This window comes from Cucurbita maxima, unplaced genomic scaffold, assembly GCF_002738345.1.
Source record: "Cucurbita maxima cultivar Rimu unplaced genomic scaffold, Cmax_1.0 Cma_Scf00002, whole genome shotgun sequence".
Lineage (NCBI taxonomy): Eukaryota > Viridiplantae > Streptophyta > Magnoliopsida > Cucurbitales > Cucurbitaceae > Cucurbita > Cucurbita maxima.
In genome coordinates, this window is record NW_019272018.1 from 3,312,631 (window position 1) to 3,333,430 (window position 20,800).

At 35.7% G+C, this 20,800-nt stretch overlaps 3 protein-coding genes across 5 annotated transcripts; 1 reads left to right on the top strand and 2 right to left on the bottom strand.

The window, feature by feature from the left end:
* The first annotated feature begins 1,271 nt into the window (after nt 1-1,271).
* On the top strand, nt 1,272-6,475 carry LOC111466689 (T-complex protein 1 subunit eta-like). The gene is made up of 14 exons (XM_023111391.1): nt 1,272-1,409; nt 1,519-1,779; nt 2,797-2,922; nt 3,005-3,208; nt 3,634-3,803; nt 3,881-4,016; nt 4,212-4,328; nt 4,447-4,566; nt 4,642-4,740; nt 4,836-4,925; nt 5,474-5,561; nt 5,731-5,819; nt 5,918-5,992; nt 6,088-6,475. The coding sequence occupies exons 1-14, from the start codon at nt 1,395-1,397 to the stop codon at nt 6,181-6,183; spliced, it is 1,686 nt and encodes a 561-aa protein (XP_022967159.1). The 5' UTR covers nt 1,272-1,394; the 3' UTR covers nt 6,184-6,475.
* A 1,204-nt stretch (nt 6,476-7,679) lies between these two features.
* On the bottom strand, nt 7,680-9,306 carry LOC111466946 (F-box/kelch-repeat protein At5g26960-like). The gene has a single exon (XM_023111645.1). The coding sequence runs from the start codon at nt 9,217-9,219 to the stop codon at nt 7,882-7,884; it is 1,338 nt and encodes a 445-aa protein (XP_022967413.1). The 5' UTR covers nt 9,220-9,306; the 3' UTR covers nt 7,680-7,881.
* A 1,462-nt stretch (nt 9,307-10,768) lies between these two features.
* LOC111466829 (stomatal closure-related actin-binding protein 1-like) lies at nt 10,769-20,041 on the bottom strand. Of its 3 annotated transcripts, none has more exons than XM_023111483.1 (14): nt 19,558-20,041; nt 19,171-19,378; nt 18,718-19,016; nt 17,370-17,498; nt 16,637-16,729; nt 16,078-16,218; nt 15,907-15,975; nt 15,610-15,693; nt 13,222-13,402; nt 13,019-13,135; nt 12,841-12,899; nt 12,550-12,684; nt 12,315-12,464; nt 10,769-11,315 (listed from the first exon to the last, which is right to left on the bottom strand). In XM_023111483.1, exons 3-14 carry the CDS (start codon nt 18,997-18,999, stop codon nt 11,271-11,273), a joined length of 1,485 nt encoding a protein of 494 aa, XP_022967251.1. In that variant the 5' UTR covers nt 19,000-19,016; nt 19,171-19,378; nt 19,558-20,041; the 3' UTR covers nt 10,769-11,270. The 3 variants fall into 3 exon arrangements, with proteins under 3 accessions (XP_022967251.1, XP_022967241.1, XP_022967259.1); XM_023111491.1 differs by lacking the exon at nt 19,171-19,378 and having other exon boundaries at nt 10,783-11,087; nt 11,245-11,315; nt 19,558-20,040; XM_023111473.1 differs by lacking the exon at nt 19,171-19,378 and having other exon boundaries at nt 19,558-20,040.
* Nucleotides 20,042-20,800: the final 759 nt, after the last annotated feature.

Consider the following 20,800-nt stretch of genomic DNA (forward strand, 5'->3'; position numbering starts at 1 on the left):
AATAAACTATAACTCAAATAACTTAAAAAAAATCCAAATTAATAAAAATACTCAAAAATATTCTTATCCTTATAAAAATTTCAATAATACTTTTAAATTCAAAAAATATAATTAAATATCATTAATTTTTTTAAAATTTAAAAATATGGATGGAAAATATAGTCTTCCACCTTCAAAATAATTTCAGGATTGTTTAAAAAATACCAGTTTTACCAAATTTTAATAATCTTAATTCTTTTTTAACTTAAAAATAACTTTAATTTTTTTAAAAAAATTTAAATATTACGTTTTAAAAATACTCGTGAATTTTTTAAAATAACATTTTAAAATAACATTAAAATGTTTAGATAATCTATGAAATGTTAATAGATAGTTTTAAATATAATGCTAGCTGTAAAAAAAATTGAATTTTTTTAAATTTAAAAGTATTATTAAAACTTTTTTAAATTCATAAATATTTTTGTAAACATTTAAATATATTTTTAAAACAAAATACTAACGATTTTTCTCAAACTAAAGGTAAGAATAATTATCAGATTAAAATCTAAATATATATATATATATATGTATATATATATATTTTTAGAGAATATAGAAGTTTATATATATTTTTATTAATTTAACCTATTTATTATCTCCTCTGAGCAACCCCGCCAGTACCCTCGTCCCGGGTAAACCATGAGCCGGTTTTGTACTGCAGCGCCCGGTTTGTAAATTTAAAAAGTTTTGGGGCATTTTTTGTGGTTTTTTTTTAATAAATAAATTGTTGCTTTCAAATAAAATTTATTGGCGGGCCTACTTCTTAAAATTGGCTAAATTATTAAAAAATAAAAATCATTTAGAATCTCATACCTCTGGAATCCTGTTGAAATTAATTGAAATAGATTCGATAAAAATATCATATTTATCGTTTATCTATTTTTTTAAAAGCCAGAAAAATAAATAAATAAACAATTTTATGTACCAAATTTTTTATTAACTCACATGCTTCACACCTCGTAACATAATTTCATTTTGTTGGATGATGAAAGACCCACATTGGCTAATGTAGGGAATGATCATGAGTTGATAAGGAGGAATACTAACTTCATTGGAATGAGGCCTTTTGGGAAGCCTAAAGCAAAGCCATGGGAGCTTATGCCACAATATTATACTATTGTGGAGAGTCGTGTTAAAAAATATATTTTAATTATTTAGAAAATGATTTTTAAGATATTTATTGAAACGGAATTAAAAAATAAAATAATGGACACGTCATTAATTAAAAAAAGAAAAAAAGAAAGCTGGTTTCTTGAAGAGCTTCTTCCCCAACTTACCACCAAACCCTAGAGACCAACACAAAACACTTACAGCGTCTTCACTTCCCTCCTACTCCGACCTCTACATCTCCAACAATGGCAGCCATGCTGGTAAGCTCTCACACTTTCACCTTCTTCCATTACATTCTCATGTGTGATTTGCAGTCTTTTTCATTTCCTTCACCATATCTGACTCTTTGTATGTGTCGGAATTGTACAGCAACCTCAGATCATACTGCTGAAAGAGGGAACGGATACTTCCCAAGGCAAGGCACAGTTGGTGAGCAACATCAATGCCTGCACCGCGGTGGCCGATGTGGTGCGTACCACTTTGGGACCTAGAGGTATGGACAAGCTCATACATGACGATAAGGGAAATGTCACCATTTCTAATGACGGCGCTACTATTATGAAGCTGCTTGATATTGTTCATCCTGCCGCTAAGATCCTCGTGGACATCGCCAAGTCGCAGGACTCCGAGGTATTGGCCCGGTCTTTTTGTTGCTCTTTCTCGCATTTGTTGATTCTGATGCTGAAACTGTTTTGGTCGAGTTTCGACTTCGTGTTTGTTTTGTTTTGGCTTATAGGTGTAGGGTTGATTTGTTCTTTGGTTTTGGATTTACATTACGCAGTTTGTTTTTTCTTGGTACTTGCATTTCGATTTGAAGTATGAAATGTGTTATTTTTCAGCGTTTTGTAATTTCCAGCACTTCTTCAGTCCATGATATGAAGTACTGAAATTGACCTATTGTATATTAGATTTTCTATAAGAAAAATTACATCGTGGAAGGGTGGAGATGATTCTTCACGTCGCGTTCAGTATGGGTGGGGAAATGAGAAGATGTGAGATTTTTAGCTATCATTATTGTTGCTAAAAACTAAACTCCCTATAGTTTAAGAGGAGTTGAACATTCATTTTTTTCTTTCTACACTGTAGCAGGCAAGTAGAGATGGATTTGGGAGCTTACTGAAAATTGTTTATTATTATTTCTTCTGAATTAACTTTCCGGATCTGTCCGATCTCTGATGTGAAATCAAGATTTTCTGTAATATGATTAGTGAGATACTTCACATAAAAGTGGGGGCATCAGTTTCTGTATGCGTGAGTATTTTCATGTACCTTGAACGAGATGTTTGAGTTTAATAAGCTCAAGTAATTTTTTTGTTTCCTATCATAAAAGATCAAGTAATTCTTGAATAAATAGTGATACATTTGGAATTTTAAAGAGGTGTTCCTGTATTATTTTCTCTTATGCTCCTACTATTTTTAATTATTGTAATGCCCATATGTGTGGCTTGGCGTGCTAGCTTATATGAAGTATCGATCTGCGATTGAGTTAATATTTTGATAAGATTTTATTGGGTCAAGTTTTTTCTAGCTGATTCATCAGCCATCCCAAGAAAAAAAAAAGAAATAGAACAGAAGAATGAAGATGGAACTTTATATATAATGACACTAATGGGAATGTTCACGGAACTGCTTAATATTGTGTTCCAGGTTGGTGATGGGACAACTACTGTCGTTCTTCTTGCTGCTGAGTTTTTGAAGGAGGCCAAGCCTTTTATAGAGGATGGAGTCCACTCTCAAAATTTAATACGGAGCTATCGGACTGCAAGCCATTTGGTCTGTGACTTTAGCTTCCATTAATATTACATTTATGTGTTGAATGCTTACCTAACTCTCCTCTGACTGTATTTGTTTGTAGGCAATCGAGAAAGTAAAAGAATTGGCAACCAGCATAGAGGGGAAGAGCTTGGAGGAAAAGAAAAGCTTGTTGGCTAAATGTGCTGCTACAACACTTTCCTCTAAGCTCATTGGTGGAGAAAAGGACTTCTTTGCATCAATGGTTGTTGATTCTGTTATTGCAATAGGCAATGAAGATAGGCTTAACATGATTGGTATAAAGAAGGTATGTACCCTCATATAATTCCTTTGAATTCTTCATTATTTTGCTCCATGGGTAAAGATAACTTGTATAGGTGGAGCACAAAATCATTCTGCCGTGCAGTATTATAATTTTTGTTTGGGGGTTTTTTGAACTGAAGATACGTGGCTAAATTATCAACTTTGAATTATCATCTGGAATAGTGATTGAACAACTTTGAAATTTCTTAATTCGATTTTCCAATTATCTTCATTTAAACAGTGTATTGCAGTTGAAACCTTCATAGCATCAAATTTCTTTTTCACAGTTCTTTATTTATACATAATTATTCCCTTATTGGGTTTGGTAATAATTCTTTGATTCAATTTCTCCTTCAAATGATTTTAATGAATTGCTGGTACATTTACTGAATGGTATTGTGCTGTTGGAATTTTGATATGGCTTGTCAGGTTCCTGGAGGGACTATGCGTGACTCCTTCCTGGTAAATGGTGTTGCCTTCAAGAAGACATTTTCCTATGCAGGTTTTGAACAGCAGCCAAAGAAGTTTTTGAATCCAAAGATACTATTGCTAAATATTGAATTGGAACTTAAATCAGAGAAAGAAAATGCAGAGATACGGTAAGATTCAGTTTATAGAACTTCCCCCTCCATTTTATTACTGTACTAAACTTCCAGAAACTCAATGTTTTTCGTAGGCTCTCTGATCCATTGCAGTATCAGTCCATTGTTGATGCAGAATGGAATATTATTTACGAAAAATTAGACAAATGTGTAGACAGTGGAGCCAAGGTTGTTCTTTCGCGTTTGGCTATCGGTGATCTTGCCACACAGGTTATTATTTTTGTGTTTTCTCACAATGATTACGTCTCCAGTGTTCTTTATGGTTAGACAAGGTCTCTTCTGTCAAATATGATTCTTGACAATTGATAGTATGAAGTAATATTCTATTGAAAATTTAAGATGTATTATCACCACTCATTTAGTCAATTTGCCTCTTAATCCACATCAATGGTTTGCTTTTAACAGTATTTTGCAGACCGAGATATTTTCTGTGCTGGCCGTGTGGCTGAAGAGGATTTGCAAAGGGTTGCTGCTGCAACTGGTGGTACAGTACAGACATCTGTTAACAACGTTATTGATGAGGTAGGCTCACATTCTGTTAGAAATTGTTTAGCAACTTTTATTCTTGGCGCTCCTCTGTTTTTCAGAACCAAACAATCATCTGAGGAATATGATATTGTTTTACTTTGTTGGCTTAAAGGTTCTTGGAACATGTGAGGTCTTTGAGGAAAAGCAAGTTGGTAATGAAAGATATAATATATTCAGTGGCTGTCCATCAGGTAGAACAGCCACCATAGTCCTACGAGGTGGAGCTGATCAGGTACGAAAAATTAGATATACCACCTTGTGTTTGTCAGTTATCCTGTTTTTTGCTGACACTACTATTATCATTTAGTTTATTGAAGAAGCAGAGCGTAGCTTGCACGATGCTATCATGATTGTAAGACGAGCACTGAAGAATTCTACTGTTGTTGCCGGAGGTGGAGCAATAGATGTATGTTTACTATTTCAGTTAAGCTTAGTTTGATTGTTCGGTTTTTATTTAAATATCCCTTTCTCAATTTTATCTACTTAATCACTTTGTGGCAGATGGAGATCAGTCGATATTTGAGGCAATATGCACGCACAATAGCTGGGAAGTCTCAGCTTTTCATCAACTCATATGCCAAAGCTCTTGAGGTAGATTAGTGGCCTCTCACTTCTTTTGAAAATAACTAGACACAACTGAAGAACATAACATTATTCCTTCTTTCGGGAGGGCTTTTTATGTACCATTTGTGACTTTCAAGTATTTTTTTTTCGTCTTTAAACAATTGGGGTCCGTAGGAGTTTGGATGTTAGCCACATATCATGTCATGCTTTACTTCATTTCCACAAATTCGACGAAAAATTGGCTTTAGTTCACTTTTGTTTTTCAGTGTGAAAGGATTAGGAAAGTAATTTATTTCACCTTTCAGTCTTGCCGCCTGGTAAATTTGAGTTGGACTCCTACCTGCACATCTAAAGGATTAGGAAAGTAACGAAGATGGCAGCCCTATGAAAAAGGATGGCAAAGTATAGGGGGGGGGGCGTCTATCTTATTGGTTATTTGAAATTGTTGAAGCAACTGTCTAGTAAAATCAGCAAGTATTTGCACACCTTCAGAACCCCTGCTTTATGATAATATTGATAGAAACATGGTTTTAGGAGGGGATGACTTACTGGGTTGTCTGATTGTGGTTCTGCAGGTTATTCCCCGACAACTGTGCGACAATGCTGGGTTTGATGCTACCGATGTCCTCAACAAATTGCGACAGAAACACTCACATCCTTCAGGTAGAATTTTCCATCTCGAAACTTTGTTTTGGATTTATTTTCCACTCATTTGATGAATAGTCGAGTTTGATTAACATTACTTGATGTGTCGGCCCATTTTTCTTCACTCTATTTCTATATTTGGCCTCGTCAAATGATTGCATAGTAACATGTTGAGGTTCTGAAATAGGTGACGGTGCACTGTATGGGGTGGACATCAACACCGGTGGAGTTGCTGATTCATTTGCAAACTTCGTATGGGAACCTGCTGTCGTTAAGGTATCTGGATGTGTTAACCTTTAGAAACAAATAATAACCACAGGTTGCACTTTGATTTTGATATTTTTCTGTTGTCACACCGAATCATTCGCTTGCAGATAAATGCTATTAATGCTGCTACAGAGGCAGCTTGTCTCATACTAAGTGTCGACGAAACCGTGAAGAATCCCAAGGTTATATTTGATCAAGTTTTACTCTGTTGTGTGATTTTCTTTTACACTCAGTCATGGTTATTAACATTTCTTCCCCCCTGACCTTTATCGCGCAGTCAGAGAGTGCACAAGGAGAAGCTGCAGCCAGTGCCATGGGTGGAAGACGTGGGGGGGCTGCATTCCGTGGCCGTGGACGTGGGATGCAAAGATAATAACGCTCTAATCATCTCACTCACGAGAAGCATGATTTGGTTTGTTCAAGTTTCAAATTTTTGCCTGCGTATGCTTTTCCGAGTTATTAAATCTTAATCTTATTAGTCTAGACAAGACCTTGAGAGCTACATTCATTGGGAATATGGTCTTGTAGAACTTTCGGATGGAGGGTGATTTTGATGATAAGCATCTGATTGCCGTGTTGCTTTTCCTTTTTGGTGGAACCCAACGTTCATTTTGTAGGGTTGAATTATTTGTAGAGAAATGAATTTTCTTGCATCTGTTTCAATATCTGGAATTATATTTCATTGCTGTCAAGTATATATAATCACTCTATTAGTCTCTTAACTTATTTCAACGTCATAGTTCGAACGTCACAGTTCAACTAATTAAGAGATATATATTTTAATCTGAACTTTTGTAGATGAATTCTTTATCAAGATTTGATGAACGGAAAAAGTCGATGTCAATCAAAGATGTCAATCAAAGTAGAAGATGTGTATGAGAGAAATTTAGTTTATCATCCAATAATAGAATCAACTTTTAAAAATATGATAACTTGGCTTGCATGCCAACTATAATTAGTAGTAATCCACTAATTAATTTATTTCACCTATAAATCATATTACTCATTATTAACTTTCTTAAATGTTTTTAAATATAAACTTTTAAGATTTCTATATTTTTAGTTTTTTAATTTTTAAAAGTATTTAATAAATCCTAAAAGTTAAAAAGTTGAACCAGTTTCTACGTCCTTTTTGAAGGATTAATTCTTAATATATTCATTCATCAATAATAAATTTTATTTAAATTATATGTTTTATTTCAATTTCACAGATTGGGTTTTTTTTTTCCTACAATTTTTTAAAAACGTTTTAATTATTTTTAAAATAATAATAATAATTTTGAGTTTGGAATTGTTTATGATTGAGTTATTGTAGATTATTCTAAAATTATGTGATATGATAGAAAAATAAAATAGAAAGGGAATAATTAGTGCTAAAAATGTAATGGTTTTTATGTCAAAATCCATCAAACCCAATTAATTGTTATATCACATTTTATTTGATACAATGTCACATCAACCTTTCTATTCAAAATCATATCCAAATTTATTAAAAAAATTCCCTAAATTTACTCATTTCAATTTTAGACCTTCCTTATCTTACAATTATTAAAAAATTGCTATAAGTTACTCATTCCAATTTTAAAAAATCTACATATTATATATATCAAAATGTGGAATTTAATATTGTATTAAATCCAATTAATTTTTTCTAAAAGCTATTTTTGGTTTCCAATTTTTTAAATTTTCTTCAAAATATATTTTTGGCTGAGTTTTTTTCAAAATATTTTCAGCATCTAAACTAAATATCAATAGTTCTTTAGTTTACTTCAAATTTATTTTAAAAATTTGGTAAAAATTCATTGGTATTTTCATCTTAACGTTAAAAAAAAATAATAATAATAATACAAACCCCATTTAAAAAAATAAAAAAAATAAAAAAAAATAAAAAAAGAAAGGTTCAGAGCCCCCATGCAAATAAATCTGGAATTATCAGATCTTGTTGGCTTAAATAATTGACGAATCAACCAATGGTGTTTGGATTTCTCACTCGCTTCCGTGAACCCACGCGCTCTTTTTTGTCATTTTCTCCCATAGCGGCGCGTCTGATTACTCCCATGGCGGCGCGTCATCAACACTTGACACAGATACAGGCAGGGCGTTGCATAACTTCCGGCATGTCCGCTGCTCTGCTCCACTCTCCGCTTTTCGTCTCGTAGATCAGTACCAATCCTTCCTTCAATCCTCTCGCGCTTCTTCCGCTCCGGCGAAGTATATCGTCGATGCACCCGGCGACTTGAATCAGCATCACCGTCTCCCCCATTCCGACGCAGCTGAACCTCACCGTGCTGTCCAGCCGGACTTGCGGCGGTAGCGGTGGACTTCTTATTCTGTACCACTCGCCGAATCCGGTGGATTTGGTTGAGGTTTGGTTGCTACTGTTAGGGCATTTTCTTCTTGCATCGAATTTCCAGAACGAGAGCTCGACGGCGTGACTAGTGAGGACGAAGATGTGTCCCGCCGCTGCACACGCCGCCACCACGCAGCCTCCTCCCGGTACTGCGCTGCTTCTCAGCCATGTACGCGCCTCCACGTCGTACATATCCATGGAGCTCGCGTAGACGTGTGCCTCCGATCTACAAGCGCCGTGTGATACTAGGTTACCTGAAACTCCTTCTCCGATCTTCAGTCCTCCTATAACATAGAATACTCCGTCGACGGCGGTTCCGATGCAACCGTACCGTCTTCTAGCCGACTGAGCAACGACTTGCCACGAGTCCGTCTCTGGATCGTACATCTCCACCGCCGTCGTCGTCGGAGCACCGCCAGCGACGTAGATCCTACCAGAAATCACCGCATTGGCGAATTTCTTCCTGGAGAAATTCATCGCAGATCTCGCCGTCACCATTCCGGACCACGTATCGTACAGAAACATCGCATTTCGACCGATTAGGTAAATTCTAGGTCCAATAGCGGAGAGTCGCGCGTGAGAGAGCAATCCATAGAAATCACTAAAAAACACACTCTCCTTGGCTCTAAACAGCGCAACCTTCCACAAACCGCCGTTCGGAAAGTTGAAACTCGCAGCGTATAGGCCATAATTAGTTGCAGAAACAGCATAAACCGTATCCTCCAAATGGCCTCGAAGACGGCGGAGATCGACAAATGTAGAGGAAAGCAGAAGCCGGGCCCAGTGACGGGAAACGAGAGAGACAGAAGGAAGAGAAGCGGACGGAACTCGAGAAAGACAGTCCAAAAGAAGGTCGTCCGGCAGAGAGGAGATCGGCGCGGCGGCGGGAGGTGGCCGTAGAGAAGGGCTGTGGGTGGAGATAGCGGCGGATTCGAAGCAAGATTTGGAGGTTACAGGGAGAGTGGGAGAGGAATCGTTAGGGTTGGGGAAGCAAGATTTGATGAGCCAAGAGAAATGGCGATTGGAGTTGGAATTGGAGCTGTTATTGTGAGACGCCATTAGAGGAGGAGAGCATTTAAGATCGAATTTTATTTCACTGTAGAGAGAGAGAGAGAGGAAATAGAGAAATTTGAATCTCAAATTTCCTTTTTGTTTCTCTCTCTATCTTTAAATTTTTTTTTTAGTAATTTTGAAAAAAATGCATTTAATTTATATATTTTTAGATACGACCCCGAGCATAAACCTTGAGCTTAGCTTGTTTAGCTCGACTAGTTAAAGAATTTCTTTCAGAGAGGCTAAAACATATCGACAGTTTTACACGGTTGGATATAGTCAGTCGTTGAACAAAAGTCGGTGATTTCACTGTTCCTTCAAAAAGAGGGCAATCTCGGATTTTGAATCCCGAATTTCATTTTCCTTCTCATTTCTCTTTTTCTCTCTATACTTTTTCAATGCTTTTGAAAAATGCATTTTTTTTTATTTACTCGTGATTATAAAGCTTAAATATGAGTTTAGCTCAACTAGTCAAAAAATTTCTTCAAAAAAGCCAGTATAGTGTTTAACGAACCATATTATACGGTTGAATATAGGAATGTGAGATCCCCACAGGGTTAGAGAAAATCCCCACAGGGTTAGAGAAAATCTCTCCTTAGTAGACGTATTTTAAACTTGTGAGGCTAACGACGATACGTAATGGACCAAAACGGACAATATATATAGTAGGAGTTCAATTTTTTTTTTTTTTTTTTGTTGGTAAGGTTGAGATGAATGATATCACAGTAACCAATGAAGATAGCAAAATCCCTAATTTAAGGAAAAACAATTACTTGAGAAACACAATGAGTGGAGTTCTAGAGATGAACAAAATAAATTTAATACAAATATGAACTTAGGTCTTAATTATATAATATAAATTTCAAGAAAATTGTAATAAATATGGTTCAAATTACTATAAGATAAAGTTATAAGATAAAGTTAGTCCGAAGATAGGCGAAGTAACTTTTTAGGTTATATTTACCTATTAGCTAACTAACGCAACCAGTAACCTTCAAGTTGCCATTAATACAAAAGTAACTTTTTAGGTTTAAGCTAAGAGTTAAGTTTTTTTTGCAATTAGTCTAGGTTGCATATTTAGAATCACTTTGTTTTTTGATTGGTTCGAATCTCAAACAAGTATTTTTATCTTGAGATATTTGATCAACAAAGTAATGTCAAATTTCCTTTCTCTTGGAATAATTTCTTATCGTTTTGGTGTTCTTGTATATGGAGATATAAAATCTTAGATCAAATTTCTAAAAGTTACTGTGAGATTCTACATCGATTGGAGAAAAGAATGAAACAGTTCTTATAAGAGCTATAAGGGTGTGCCTAGTGGACGTGTTTTAAAACCTTGAGATGAAGTCTGGAGAGGGAAAGCTCAAAAAGTACAATATCTACTATCGGTGGACTAAGTTTGCACATCAACGAGGGTTTATAAGGATTGTTAGATCCAACTGACTATGGTTATCCTATCATATATCGAATTATTTGTCTATATTCAGATTGACAACATATACCATACTTGTTCTTATCAAAAGAACCAAGAAACAGAAAATCACAACTTCTCCTATCCAAACAACTACAAAAGCAAATCTCTTCCATAAATTTCTACACCAATTTGAGTTTTCACTTCCAAGAACAAGTATATCATTCTCAGTATTTGCAGCTTGGATCAAACTAAAAATGAACATAAGTAGGCAGCTGAACTATAAAGGAACTTGATATCAGGGGAGGGCCCATGTGGGCTTGAGTATTGTATCCACTTCGAAAAACTCGAGGCATGCATATATCAATCATGAAAAGCAATACTCAGAGAAATCCAGGTTACATGTAATGGTTGAAATGAATGAACCACAACCACAAATTCAGTCATATACTTTGTTAGCACTCTGAAACAGAAAGGCAAACAGGAAAAAGAAGATGCCTTAATGTTAGGAAGGAAGAAAACAGAAGCACCACAAACAAAAAGTGGAAGCCAATAATAACAGATCTCAATGCCATATTCTACTATCAAATGTTGAGTAATGGGAGCTAAGAATAATTTACAATTAGGGGAGATCTACAGAAGTTCATCAGTTTGCTGATGAAGCACGGTCGTCTGGTCCAGCAAGAATGATCTGCTCAATATGAGTATTCATAACAATATTAGATCCCGAGTTGGAAAAAAAAAAAAAAGGAAGCAAAGACGAGCGAAACTGCTACTCGAGAGGAATCATGGTGATCTTTCTCTCTTCATGAGTTGTATGGTATATAGTTTGATATGAACTAAGACATCAATCATGCAATATAAACTTCAAGGAAGATGTCTCATTCGAGAGTTTTACTGATTAGGATTTAGCTCTATCGATTTCTCCACCTTTACAAATTGCAGTTTAAATAATCTATTGGCAAATTGATAGTTTTTTTCTAAAAAAATAAATCCCATTTTCTTAAAGTTGACCTTTATAACAATTCAAGCTCACCACTAGCAGATATTGTCCTCTTTGAGCTTTCTCTTTCAAGCTTCCCCTCAAGGTTTTAAAACGCACTAGGGAGAGGTTTCCACACTCTTATAAGGAATGCTTTGTTCCCCTCTCGAACCAATGTGGGATCTCACAATTCACCCCACTTGGAGGTCTAACGTCCTCGTTGGCACACCGTCTGATGTCTGGCTCTGATACTATTTGTTCCCCTCTTGCAGATATTGTCCTCATTGGGCTTCCCCTCAAGGTTTTAAAACACACTAGGGAAATGTTTCCACACCCTTATAAGGAATGCATTGTTACCCTCTCCAACCGATATGGGATCTCACAGTCCACCCTCCTTAGGGGTCCAACGTCCTTATGAGCTTTCCATTCCATGCTTCCTCTCAAGGTTTTAAAATGTGTCCACTAGAGAGAGATTTCCACACCCTTACAAGGATCCCCTCTCCAACCGATGTGGGATCTTCCTCCTTCTCCTTTTGTAATATTTTATCCTATCAATGAACGTTTTATTTCCTATCAAAAATAAACATTCTAAGAAGATACATATGAAATCTTGTTTAGAGGTGTGTGAAGGTTTAGGTTGGGCAGTGTAAAGATTGGAGAACCAAACTGAATTATTCATATTCGTAGTAGAAAGTAAGCAGGACGTACATTGCAATCAAAAGCAAACCTCCTGGCTAGCATTATGGCTGCATTCCTGTCTCTCTCTGATTCAAATGCTAAAATGTAAGAAAGATCTTTCTTCACTTGCCAAAACAATGCTTGAGCTGCAGCATTGCCACCACCGCGAACTCCGCATAACTACGACCAAGAACGAGTGTGAGAGACCGATTCAGCAAAGATGTTCACATCCAAACTGAAAAAAATTCAACAATATTCAATATACCTGCATTGATGAAGAATAATATTCTTTAGCGATGGTGTTCTTTCCTTTGCAGAGCTTTATCCGCATCTTTCCGACATGGAGTGCATGTATCGACTCTGAAGGATGATTTACTCCGTTCACCTGAGTAAGAACTACCTGAAATATAAAAAATAAAAAGAATCTCCATAAGTTTGAGCGATCAATATACCATTTACGCCACGTGTTAATGATAATTTCAACCATCAGCACTTTCCTATACCATACTAATTCTTTGCGTATGGAAAAATCTACATAAACAGAAGGACAACGTACATTAAACTCGACATCATGCTTCCGCACGAGGGCTTCAACATAGCTTCCCAGACCAGCAGCTGTAAGAAAGCCAACATTTAGTTTCCTCCCATGAATTCATGCAAAACAAGCACTAAACAGCTACAGCAACCAAGACATTGATTACTTCACATGCATCTCAAAAGAACTCTTAAACTACCTGGATCAATGGGGCCAGTGGTTTTCAAAGTGATTCTATGATCATCTAAGTGAACGTCAGCTTGCAAGACTTTCCCGACGTCAAAAGGCTCCGGTGCATAAACTGGTTTTGTAGCTCCTGTTATAATAATGGTTCGGGTCAATATTAATAAAGAAATATTTGGAATTCCCCTCAATAAGTAAACTGCAGAGCTTTTAGAGTACCTGAAATAAGTTCTTTCTTGCCACCTTCAGATCCTATGCGGTACCACTGAATAAAGCATTTTGAAAGGTCGGGAGCTGTATCACAAGAAGGTTGGATATGGAGACAAGAACCCAAACACTCGGTGCCATCTATCTCATAAATGTTGGAGCTGTCTCCCATTGCCTTCTTGCTTATTGCAAGCTTGAAAAAGTGACAGTGTAAAGAACAGAGATCAGAATAATTTAAAAATAAATAAAACAGAAAGACCCTGGTCCTAATGGTTTCTCCCCATGAGTTATTTCCAAAATAATTGGGACACATCAAGTTGGATTAGCATAAGATCTTTAGTAAGTTCTTTGGAAGTGGTGCCAGTAACTTTTTTTTATATATAAAAAACATCAGAGACAATTTCATTAAAGAAATGAAGCGAAAACAGTCTCGAGAGGTGCCATTATGCCACAATGAATGAAACTTACATTGGTCTTATCCCCAGGACCCAAGAAGTCGAGGACTTTAGGCCAATAGGCTTAATAGTTAGCTTCAATAAAAATAATTTCCAAGAGTTTGAGAAAGAATTATAGAAGGTCTTGCCTCATATTATCACAAACCGGGTTCTTCCGTACCAAGTTCTTTTGTACAATAGTTCTAAAATAGAAAACTCATTGGAACTTTCCATCAGAACGAGTGGGGGGATGGAGGTGACTCTCATTTGGTTAATTGGGAATCCGTTACCAGGGCTTACGATTTAGGAACCTAATGTGGAGAGGCATAGAACTGTTATGAATAAATAGTTGAGAAATTACAAAAAATGGAATTCCAATATACTTGTTAATGGATTGCCTCCTTTCCAATAAAATTTTTGATAAATGATCCCCCATGACCTTATTCCATTTGGATTGCCTCCTTTCACTTTGTGAGGGAACTTTTTCTTTCTTTTTAAGAAACTAAGCTTTCATACATAAAAAGAACGAACGAACAAGCACATATAAAATAAACAGCCCAACAAAAAAGGGGAGCCCAAAGATCTTAAAGAGAGAACTCATCTCGAAAAGGATAGAACCTAGCTAACAATTACAGTAGCCTTAGCCACCTTTTTATGTCTTTCATTCCTCTCATGCCAAATCCACCAAAGAATGGCGAAGAAGCACACCTGCCAAAGAATTTCACCCCTCGGCCTAAAAAGGGAGGAACGACAAAACCTCCTTCATCCAAGCCCTACAATCCATGCTCCAAGCCAATAAGACGCCAAAAGCATCCTAGAGTTTGGAGTCCTTCGACAACTCCAAAGGACATTGTCAAGATTCTCTAATGCCCCAAAGCAAATGAAGCATCACTGCAGCCCCAAAAAGAAAAGACGTCCCATATGCTATAGTATTTTAGTTCTTGTCGTAAATGCCCCCACTCTCACCAGTATAGCTTTTCTTCTATGATATTGACTTGGAGAGGTTTTTTGTAACTCTCTCGGATTGAGGTTCTCCCCCTCTTTTGTAATTTCACACCATCAATGAAATTGCTTTAAAAATAAAACTATCATGAAGACATTTAACATTGAATATTCATAGGAAGTCAAGGGCACCTGGGACTAGTAGGATAGTAAAAGTAGTTTGATAACTTAGAAAGTTAAAAATGCTTGACAGCCCTTTTTTGGAGTTTGTGTTGCTAAAAACAGAGAGGATAGTTCTATGGTGGAGGAGATTCTTTTACATTCGTAATTTCATGATATGGGTTTATTCTTGTGACACATTAGCTTCTTTTCTCTTTTGTGGAATCTTTAGAACAAGAGACAATAAAAGTTTGAGCTATTGAAAGATCTTGTGAGGGAGGCTTATCTCTTGCCAAGTTTCACGAGTCTACTAGTGTTTGTTTCCAAGAATTTTTGTATTTTTTATTTGAGCCCTTTTTTATATAGTTAGTGGCTGGGTGGCTCCTTTCATTGGGCTGTTTTTTTTACACATCCTTTTGTATCTAGAATGGCCCAAGCCCACCGCTAGCATATATTGTCCTCTTTGGGCTGTTATAAATGGTATTAAAGCCAGACACCGGTCGGTGTGCTAGCAAAAGGGAAAGTCCAAAGAAGACATATCTGCAAGCGGTGGGCTCAGGCCATTACAAATGGTATCAGAGCCAAGTTACCGGATGGTACGAGGCACTGGTCAGAGTAGAGCTAGACCTTTTCCCTAGTAGACGTATTTTAAAACCGTGAGACTGACGACGATATGTAACGAGACAAGGATGAAGCAATTTTCTCGTCCTAAATTTCACAAAGCATGTTTGTACTACAAACACGTTTCACTCCAGAAAGCATCACTCTCAAGGCCGCACGCAGTACTTACAAAACTATAAAACCAATAGAAACCAAAAAATATCAGAAATAGAAGTTGACTGTATCATAAGATCACAAAACTTACTTCTTTCTGAAGTAGTATAGAATACTTAGACTTTTCAGCAAGTTGCAGTCTCAATGCCTGAAGCTCATGTTCCATGTCCATAACCTACATATCCCGAAAACTTAACATGGATCAAATTTATCCGTACTTAAAAGAACCATATAGAGGGTCCACCTTCATCATTTTTGCCATTTAATACCATGAAAAGTCAGCCAAAATGCAAAACTCAAATATGATATTGCCACTTAAATTAATGTAGAAGGGATATAAATCAAGTTGTATGATAATAAGCATAGAGAACGAGGATAGAACGTGGACCTTGCTCGGTTGGTGGAGCATTTTGATCCTTCTAGCCTCTTGAACCTCCTTCATTAGTTCCTCCAGGTCCTAACCACATTTCAGAATTGTGCTAGTTAAGCTATTGAAAATAGACAAAAAAGAAAAAGAAAAATACATAATTCTTGAGAACAGTTAATTAAAGAGAGAAACCTGCTTCCCAGCAGCTCGAGACATTCGTTCATGTTCTTGTAGAGCCTCTTCCACTCTCTGAACAGCTTCTCTTGCATTTTCGATTTCTGCACGAGCAAAAGCCCTTTCTTCATCCACAAGTTTCTTAGCATCTTCTGATGCCTGCAAAACAAAATAAACTCTCAACGCTCGAACAGAAAAGAAAGTGAACAAATAATTTTGTGAAAGGTAATGCCTCAAAATTTAAAAATTAATTAATTAATTCAACATCCTATGCAAATTTAAAATCAATCATCTTCATGCATCCATATACTTAAAAGTTAAAAAAATGAAGTACGATGACTTTAACGTCAAAGTTTATTATTTTCCTCTCACATTTCTTTTAAAGCCCCTTAAGCAATCTTTCAATTCAAACATTAACTAACTAAATAAACTATTTAGCACTTTAATTTAAGTATTACACAATTGCTTAAGACATGTCCGTCTCACCACTTTGTGTATATACAACTAAGTATTTAATACGTGTGCTTTCTAAGATAACGAAAAATATCACCATATTTAATTAGAATGCTAAACTTACCTGCTTAAGAAAATTAGCTAGCTTCTTAACTTCAGCCTTTTCTTGTATTAGTTCCCCTTCCCGCTGAGTAAGTTGAACGGCTAATGCCTCCACCTGCAATCAGCAGAATCAAGCACCCGCATTATTTTGCTCGTGTTCGGAGATAGCCCCCGTAGCAACAAGACATTGCAAGTTAGAACCAGAAAGGTAGGTTTAAGTAATAAAGGAATAGAAGAAAGTCCTTGCCAGACTGGTACGTGATACAGACCAATTTGGCAGACATAGAACACAGACATACTTACTCTATCATGTGGGGATGAAAATGTTTTTCAACAAAACGGTCGCATAAAACTCTCAGAGCATCCACGACTTGAGAAAAATAGCAGATAACTCAAAAGCAGAAAAATCTCACTGTATTATACACAATTATATAACCTAAGCCAAATAACTCTTATCATCAGAACTCTTTTCATGTTATGGCCAACACCCAGTAAGGTCTTGTTAATAAATTCTTCTAGAAAGCTTTTTTCTTGGACTAAATTATAAGTTCAGCGGTGAACTTTCATGTTTGTGTTAAATAGGTCTTTGAAGTTTAAAAATTGTTTAATAAGTCCTTAAACTTTCAAATTAAAGTTTAGGAACTTATTACATGCTCTTTAAAGTTTAGGAACCTATTACATACAAACATTCCCAACATAAATTTATACTACAAGATTTCCAATTGCAACATCATCTAGTAAGTAAAAAAATCTACCATTGCAATTGCTTCCTCTACATCGTCCTTGTTCCTTCCAGCAACACGTCCTCTTAATGCTTCCAATGCGTCCCTAAGCTTCTTCAATAGAACATGTTTTTCCAGTGAAGCTGCCTCTCTTAGTCTAGCCTGAATTGCACACATAACTAGATTATAATTTGTGTACTTCGGTATCAACATCTAATTTCAGATTTCCTAGCTGAAATAGAACTATGAACGCAGAATTCGCCGAAGGGAAACGATCCACAATGTTCAACTTGCATCAAATCATGAATGAAATGGATCAAACAAATATAATTTTCTTGATAAAAATTTGATGTCCAAAGAGAGTATATATTTGTGTGCAAGTGTGAGAAAGACTTTCTATTATTACTCATTTACATGAGATACAGAGTAATTAAAATCTAAACACATTCAAAGATGAAGATAATTTTAAGAGTATGATTTCTAATTTTAGTCAAATTAAAAGTTAAAGTCCATGAACTTTGAAGGTTGTATCAAATAGTTCTCTCACGTCTAGCACATCTATATATTTTCAATTTTGTGTTCAATAAGTCTCTAATACTTAAAGGTGTTCAATCGATTTCTAAACTATGAGATCCCACATCGGTTGGAGAGGGGAACGAACCATTCTTTATAAGGGTGTGGAAACCTCTCCCTAGCAAACGCGTTTTAAAAACCTTGAGGGAAAGTCTAAAGAGGATAATATCTGCTAGCGGTGGGCTTGCGCTGTTACAAATGGTATCAAAGTCAGACATCGGGCGATGTGCCAGCGTGGAGGCTGAGCCTTGAAGGGGGTGGATTGGGAAGTCCTACATCAATTGGAGAAGAGAACGAGTGCCAATGAGAACACTGGGCCCTGAAGGGGGTGGTTTGTGAGATCCCACATTGGTTAGAGAGGGGAACGAAACATTCTTTATAAGGGTGTGGAAACCTCTCCCTAGCATACGTGTTTTAAAACCTTAAGGGGAAGCTTGAAAGAGAAAGCCCAAATAAGACAATATTTGTTAGCCGTGACTATACATAAACTTTCAATCTTGTGTTAAATAGGCCTCTAAACTTCCGATTGTGTCTAATAGACCCTAAACTTTCAATGTCAAGCTATAAGACACAAAATTGAATTTCTCTCCTATAAAATCTTGACCTTTCAGTTTTGAGCCTACTTCCATGAATTTTTAAAAACCTTTTAATAGATTAGAGGCTAAGTTTATAGCTTCAATTTCTACTGAACAGGATCAGGTAGCCTGATAGTAAGTAAGCAATACCTTTAGCTTGTAAACAAATTATGTAAAAGTGGATGGATTTCTTGTTTCCATAGGAAACAGAATTATTCATTAAGAAACCTAACCTCTTCTGACAATTTAGCAGCAGCAGCCAAACCCTTCTCAAACTTACTGGCCAAGTCTCGAACCGAGAGGCGATTCTGCTGTTCCAACAGTTGGGCAGTCTCACGAGCAACTACCTCCTTCATAGATAGTACTTTGGGATCATCTTTAGCCTCCACAATCTGATTGTTCGCTCCAATTTTGTAGTTTGGAAACCGATTAGAAGCGAATATAACATCAGCTGATACAGCTGAGACACCCCCTCTTTGCATTGAGTCACTATAAGTACGGCTAATCCTTGTCATTATCTAGGCCGGTTACTCTGTAAAACACCAGATTGAATAGATTTAAAAACCAGAGTAAAAAAGGAACCAAACGAATGGGGAGTTTTGAAAAACAAATTTGCTAGAGATTTGCCGTGAAAGGGGGAGAGAAAACAAGACGACAAAATATTGAGCTCCGTAAAGACCATCTACCATAGCTTTGTCGGATCATCCTTTCTTTCAGAAACTTCTAAAAAATCTCTCACTCTTTTTAATTTTCATGGATGTGATGAAATCTCATACAAATTCTCGAATGTTTTCCTCTATTTTCACAAATTTCATATGCACCAAATAGCCATCACAGAAAGCAGCCATTCCAAAGATCACAAAGACAAATCACGAATCGATAACCAAAATTGACCTACCAAAAACACGAGAGTAGCAAACAATGCAGCAATTTATAATTACAATTGAAGATCACAACTACACGCAAAACACAAACAGTGCAACGAAAACCAAAACCAAATTCGCAATCAAAAGAAGAAGAAAAAAAAAAAAAAAGCTCAAAATTAGAGACAAGAAGGTGAAGTTTGGACTTACAGAAGACTAAAAACACTCCGTCGAGAAATCAAACAAGTTGAGGTAGGGATCTTCTGGCCTCTGATTCTCGGATCAGATAAGGAAGAAGCTCTTCGACTCGATCACCAAAACAAAGCCAGAAAAACGTAATATCAATCAAGCTAGAGAGAGAGAGAGAGAGAGAAGAAGAGAGAAATTGCAAAAAGTAGCTGGTTCGCTTTTTGAAAAGCAAGAGCAATAGAGAGAGAAAGAGAAGCCGGGCAGATAATTAATTTGGGTAAATTGCGAGTTCAAAGAAGAGGAAGAAGATTGAAAGAGGGTGAAGAGTGGACCGTGGAGTTACATATGCTTATGCTTTAAACTCAAAACTCTTGGCCATGGCGGGTCCTTCTCGCCATTATTTCTTCTTCTTCTCTCTCCCTCTCTCCCTCTCTCTCTCTCTCCTCGGACCGGTTTCCCCTCCCCCCGTTTTATTCCCACGCCTGGATTTTTGCCGTTAGCTGAATGCTTGTTCCAAAATAAATAAATAAATAAATATATATATATTTACATAATAATTAATATTTATAAATTAATATATTATAATAATGATTTTAATTTTTATTATTTATTTTAATTTTAAAAGTACTCTTTTACCAATTTCGAATAAGTTAAAATTTAATGTAAAATTTTTAAAAGCATAATTAAAATTTATTAGGAGTATTTTGTATTATTTAAATATTATATTTTTATCTTTTTTATTTAAATTTATCGGATAATTTCTTTTTTTTTTCTCTAATAATAATTTGACTTCTAAATTTGTGTTTTTTTCTTTTCTATTTTGATTTTAATTTTTTAAAAGGTCAATACTTGGAATTTTGAATATAATTATTGTATTATTCACTGTTTGGAATTGGTTGATGGGACTCTAACTATTTGTTAAATAATGACATTATCTTTTTATTAAAAACTTAAAAATAAAATAATAGAGTGAAAACTAAAATAATTACTTAAAATAAAAAAAAGTCATTGATCCAATAAAAATATTAAGATTTTAATTATTATGCTGATGTGGACAAATTTGTTGCCTTTATCCAATAAAATTAAAAAAAGTTAAAATAACTCGAGGCTAAATTATGTGTTTTGGAAATTAATAATTATAGGAAAAAAAACTTTATTTTATAGTAAAATGGATTTAATTAATTTATTTTTTGTTTGGATGTTCACCGAAAATAAAAAGGTGTTAACTTGAATTATTAATTAAAAATATTAAAAATATTAAAAA

Bases quoted from the DNA above. Each gene is read 5' to 3' on its own strand.
- LOC111466689 (XM_023111391.1), top strand. The intron at 4,741-4,835 runs GTATGTTTACTA...ACTTTGTGGCAG, and splicing joins CCGGAGGTGGAGCAATAGAT to ATGGAGATCAGTCGATATTT. The intron at 5,820-5,917 runs GTATCTGGATGT...ATTCGCTTGCAG, and splicing joins GGGAACCTGCTGTCGTTAAG to ATAAATGCTATTAATGCTGC.
- LOC111466946 (XM_023111645.1), bottom strand. From the start codon at position 9,219: ATGGCGTCTCACAATAACAGCTCCAATTCCAACTCCAATCGCCATTTC.
- LOC111466829 (XM_023111483.1), bottom strand. From the start codon at position 18,999: ATGACAAGGATTAGCCGTACTTATAGTGACTCAATGCAAAGAGGGGGT. The intron at 15,694-15,906 runs GTCCACGTTCTA...CGGGATATGTAG, and splicing joins TGCTCCACCAACCGAGCAAG to GTTATGGACATGGAACATGA. The intron at 12,900-13,018 runs GTAGTTTAAGAG...GCTTTCTTACAG, and splicing joins CACTGGCCCCATTGATCCAG to CTGCTGGTCTGGGAAGCTAT.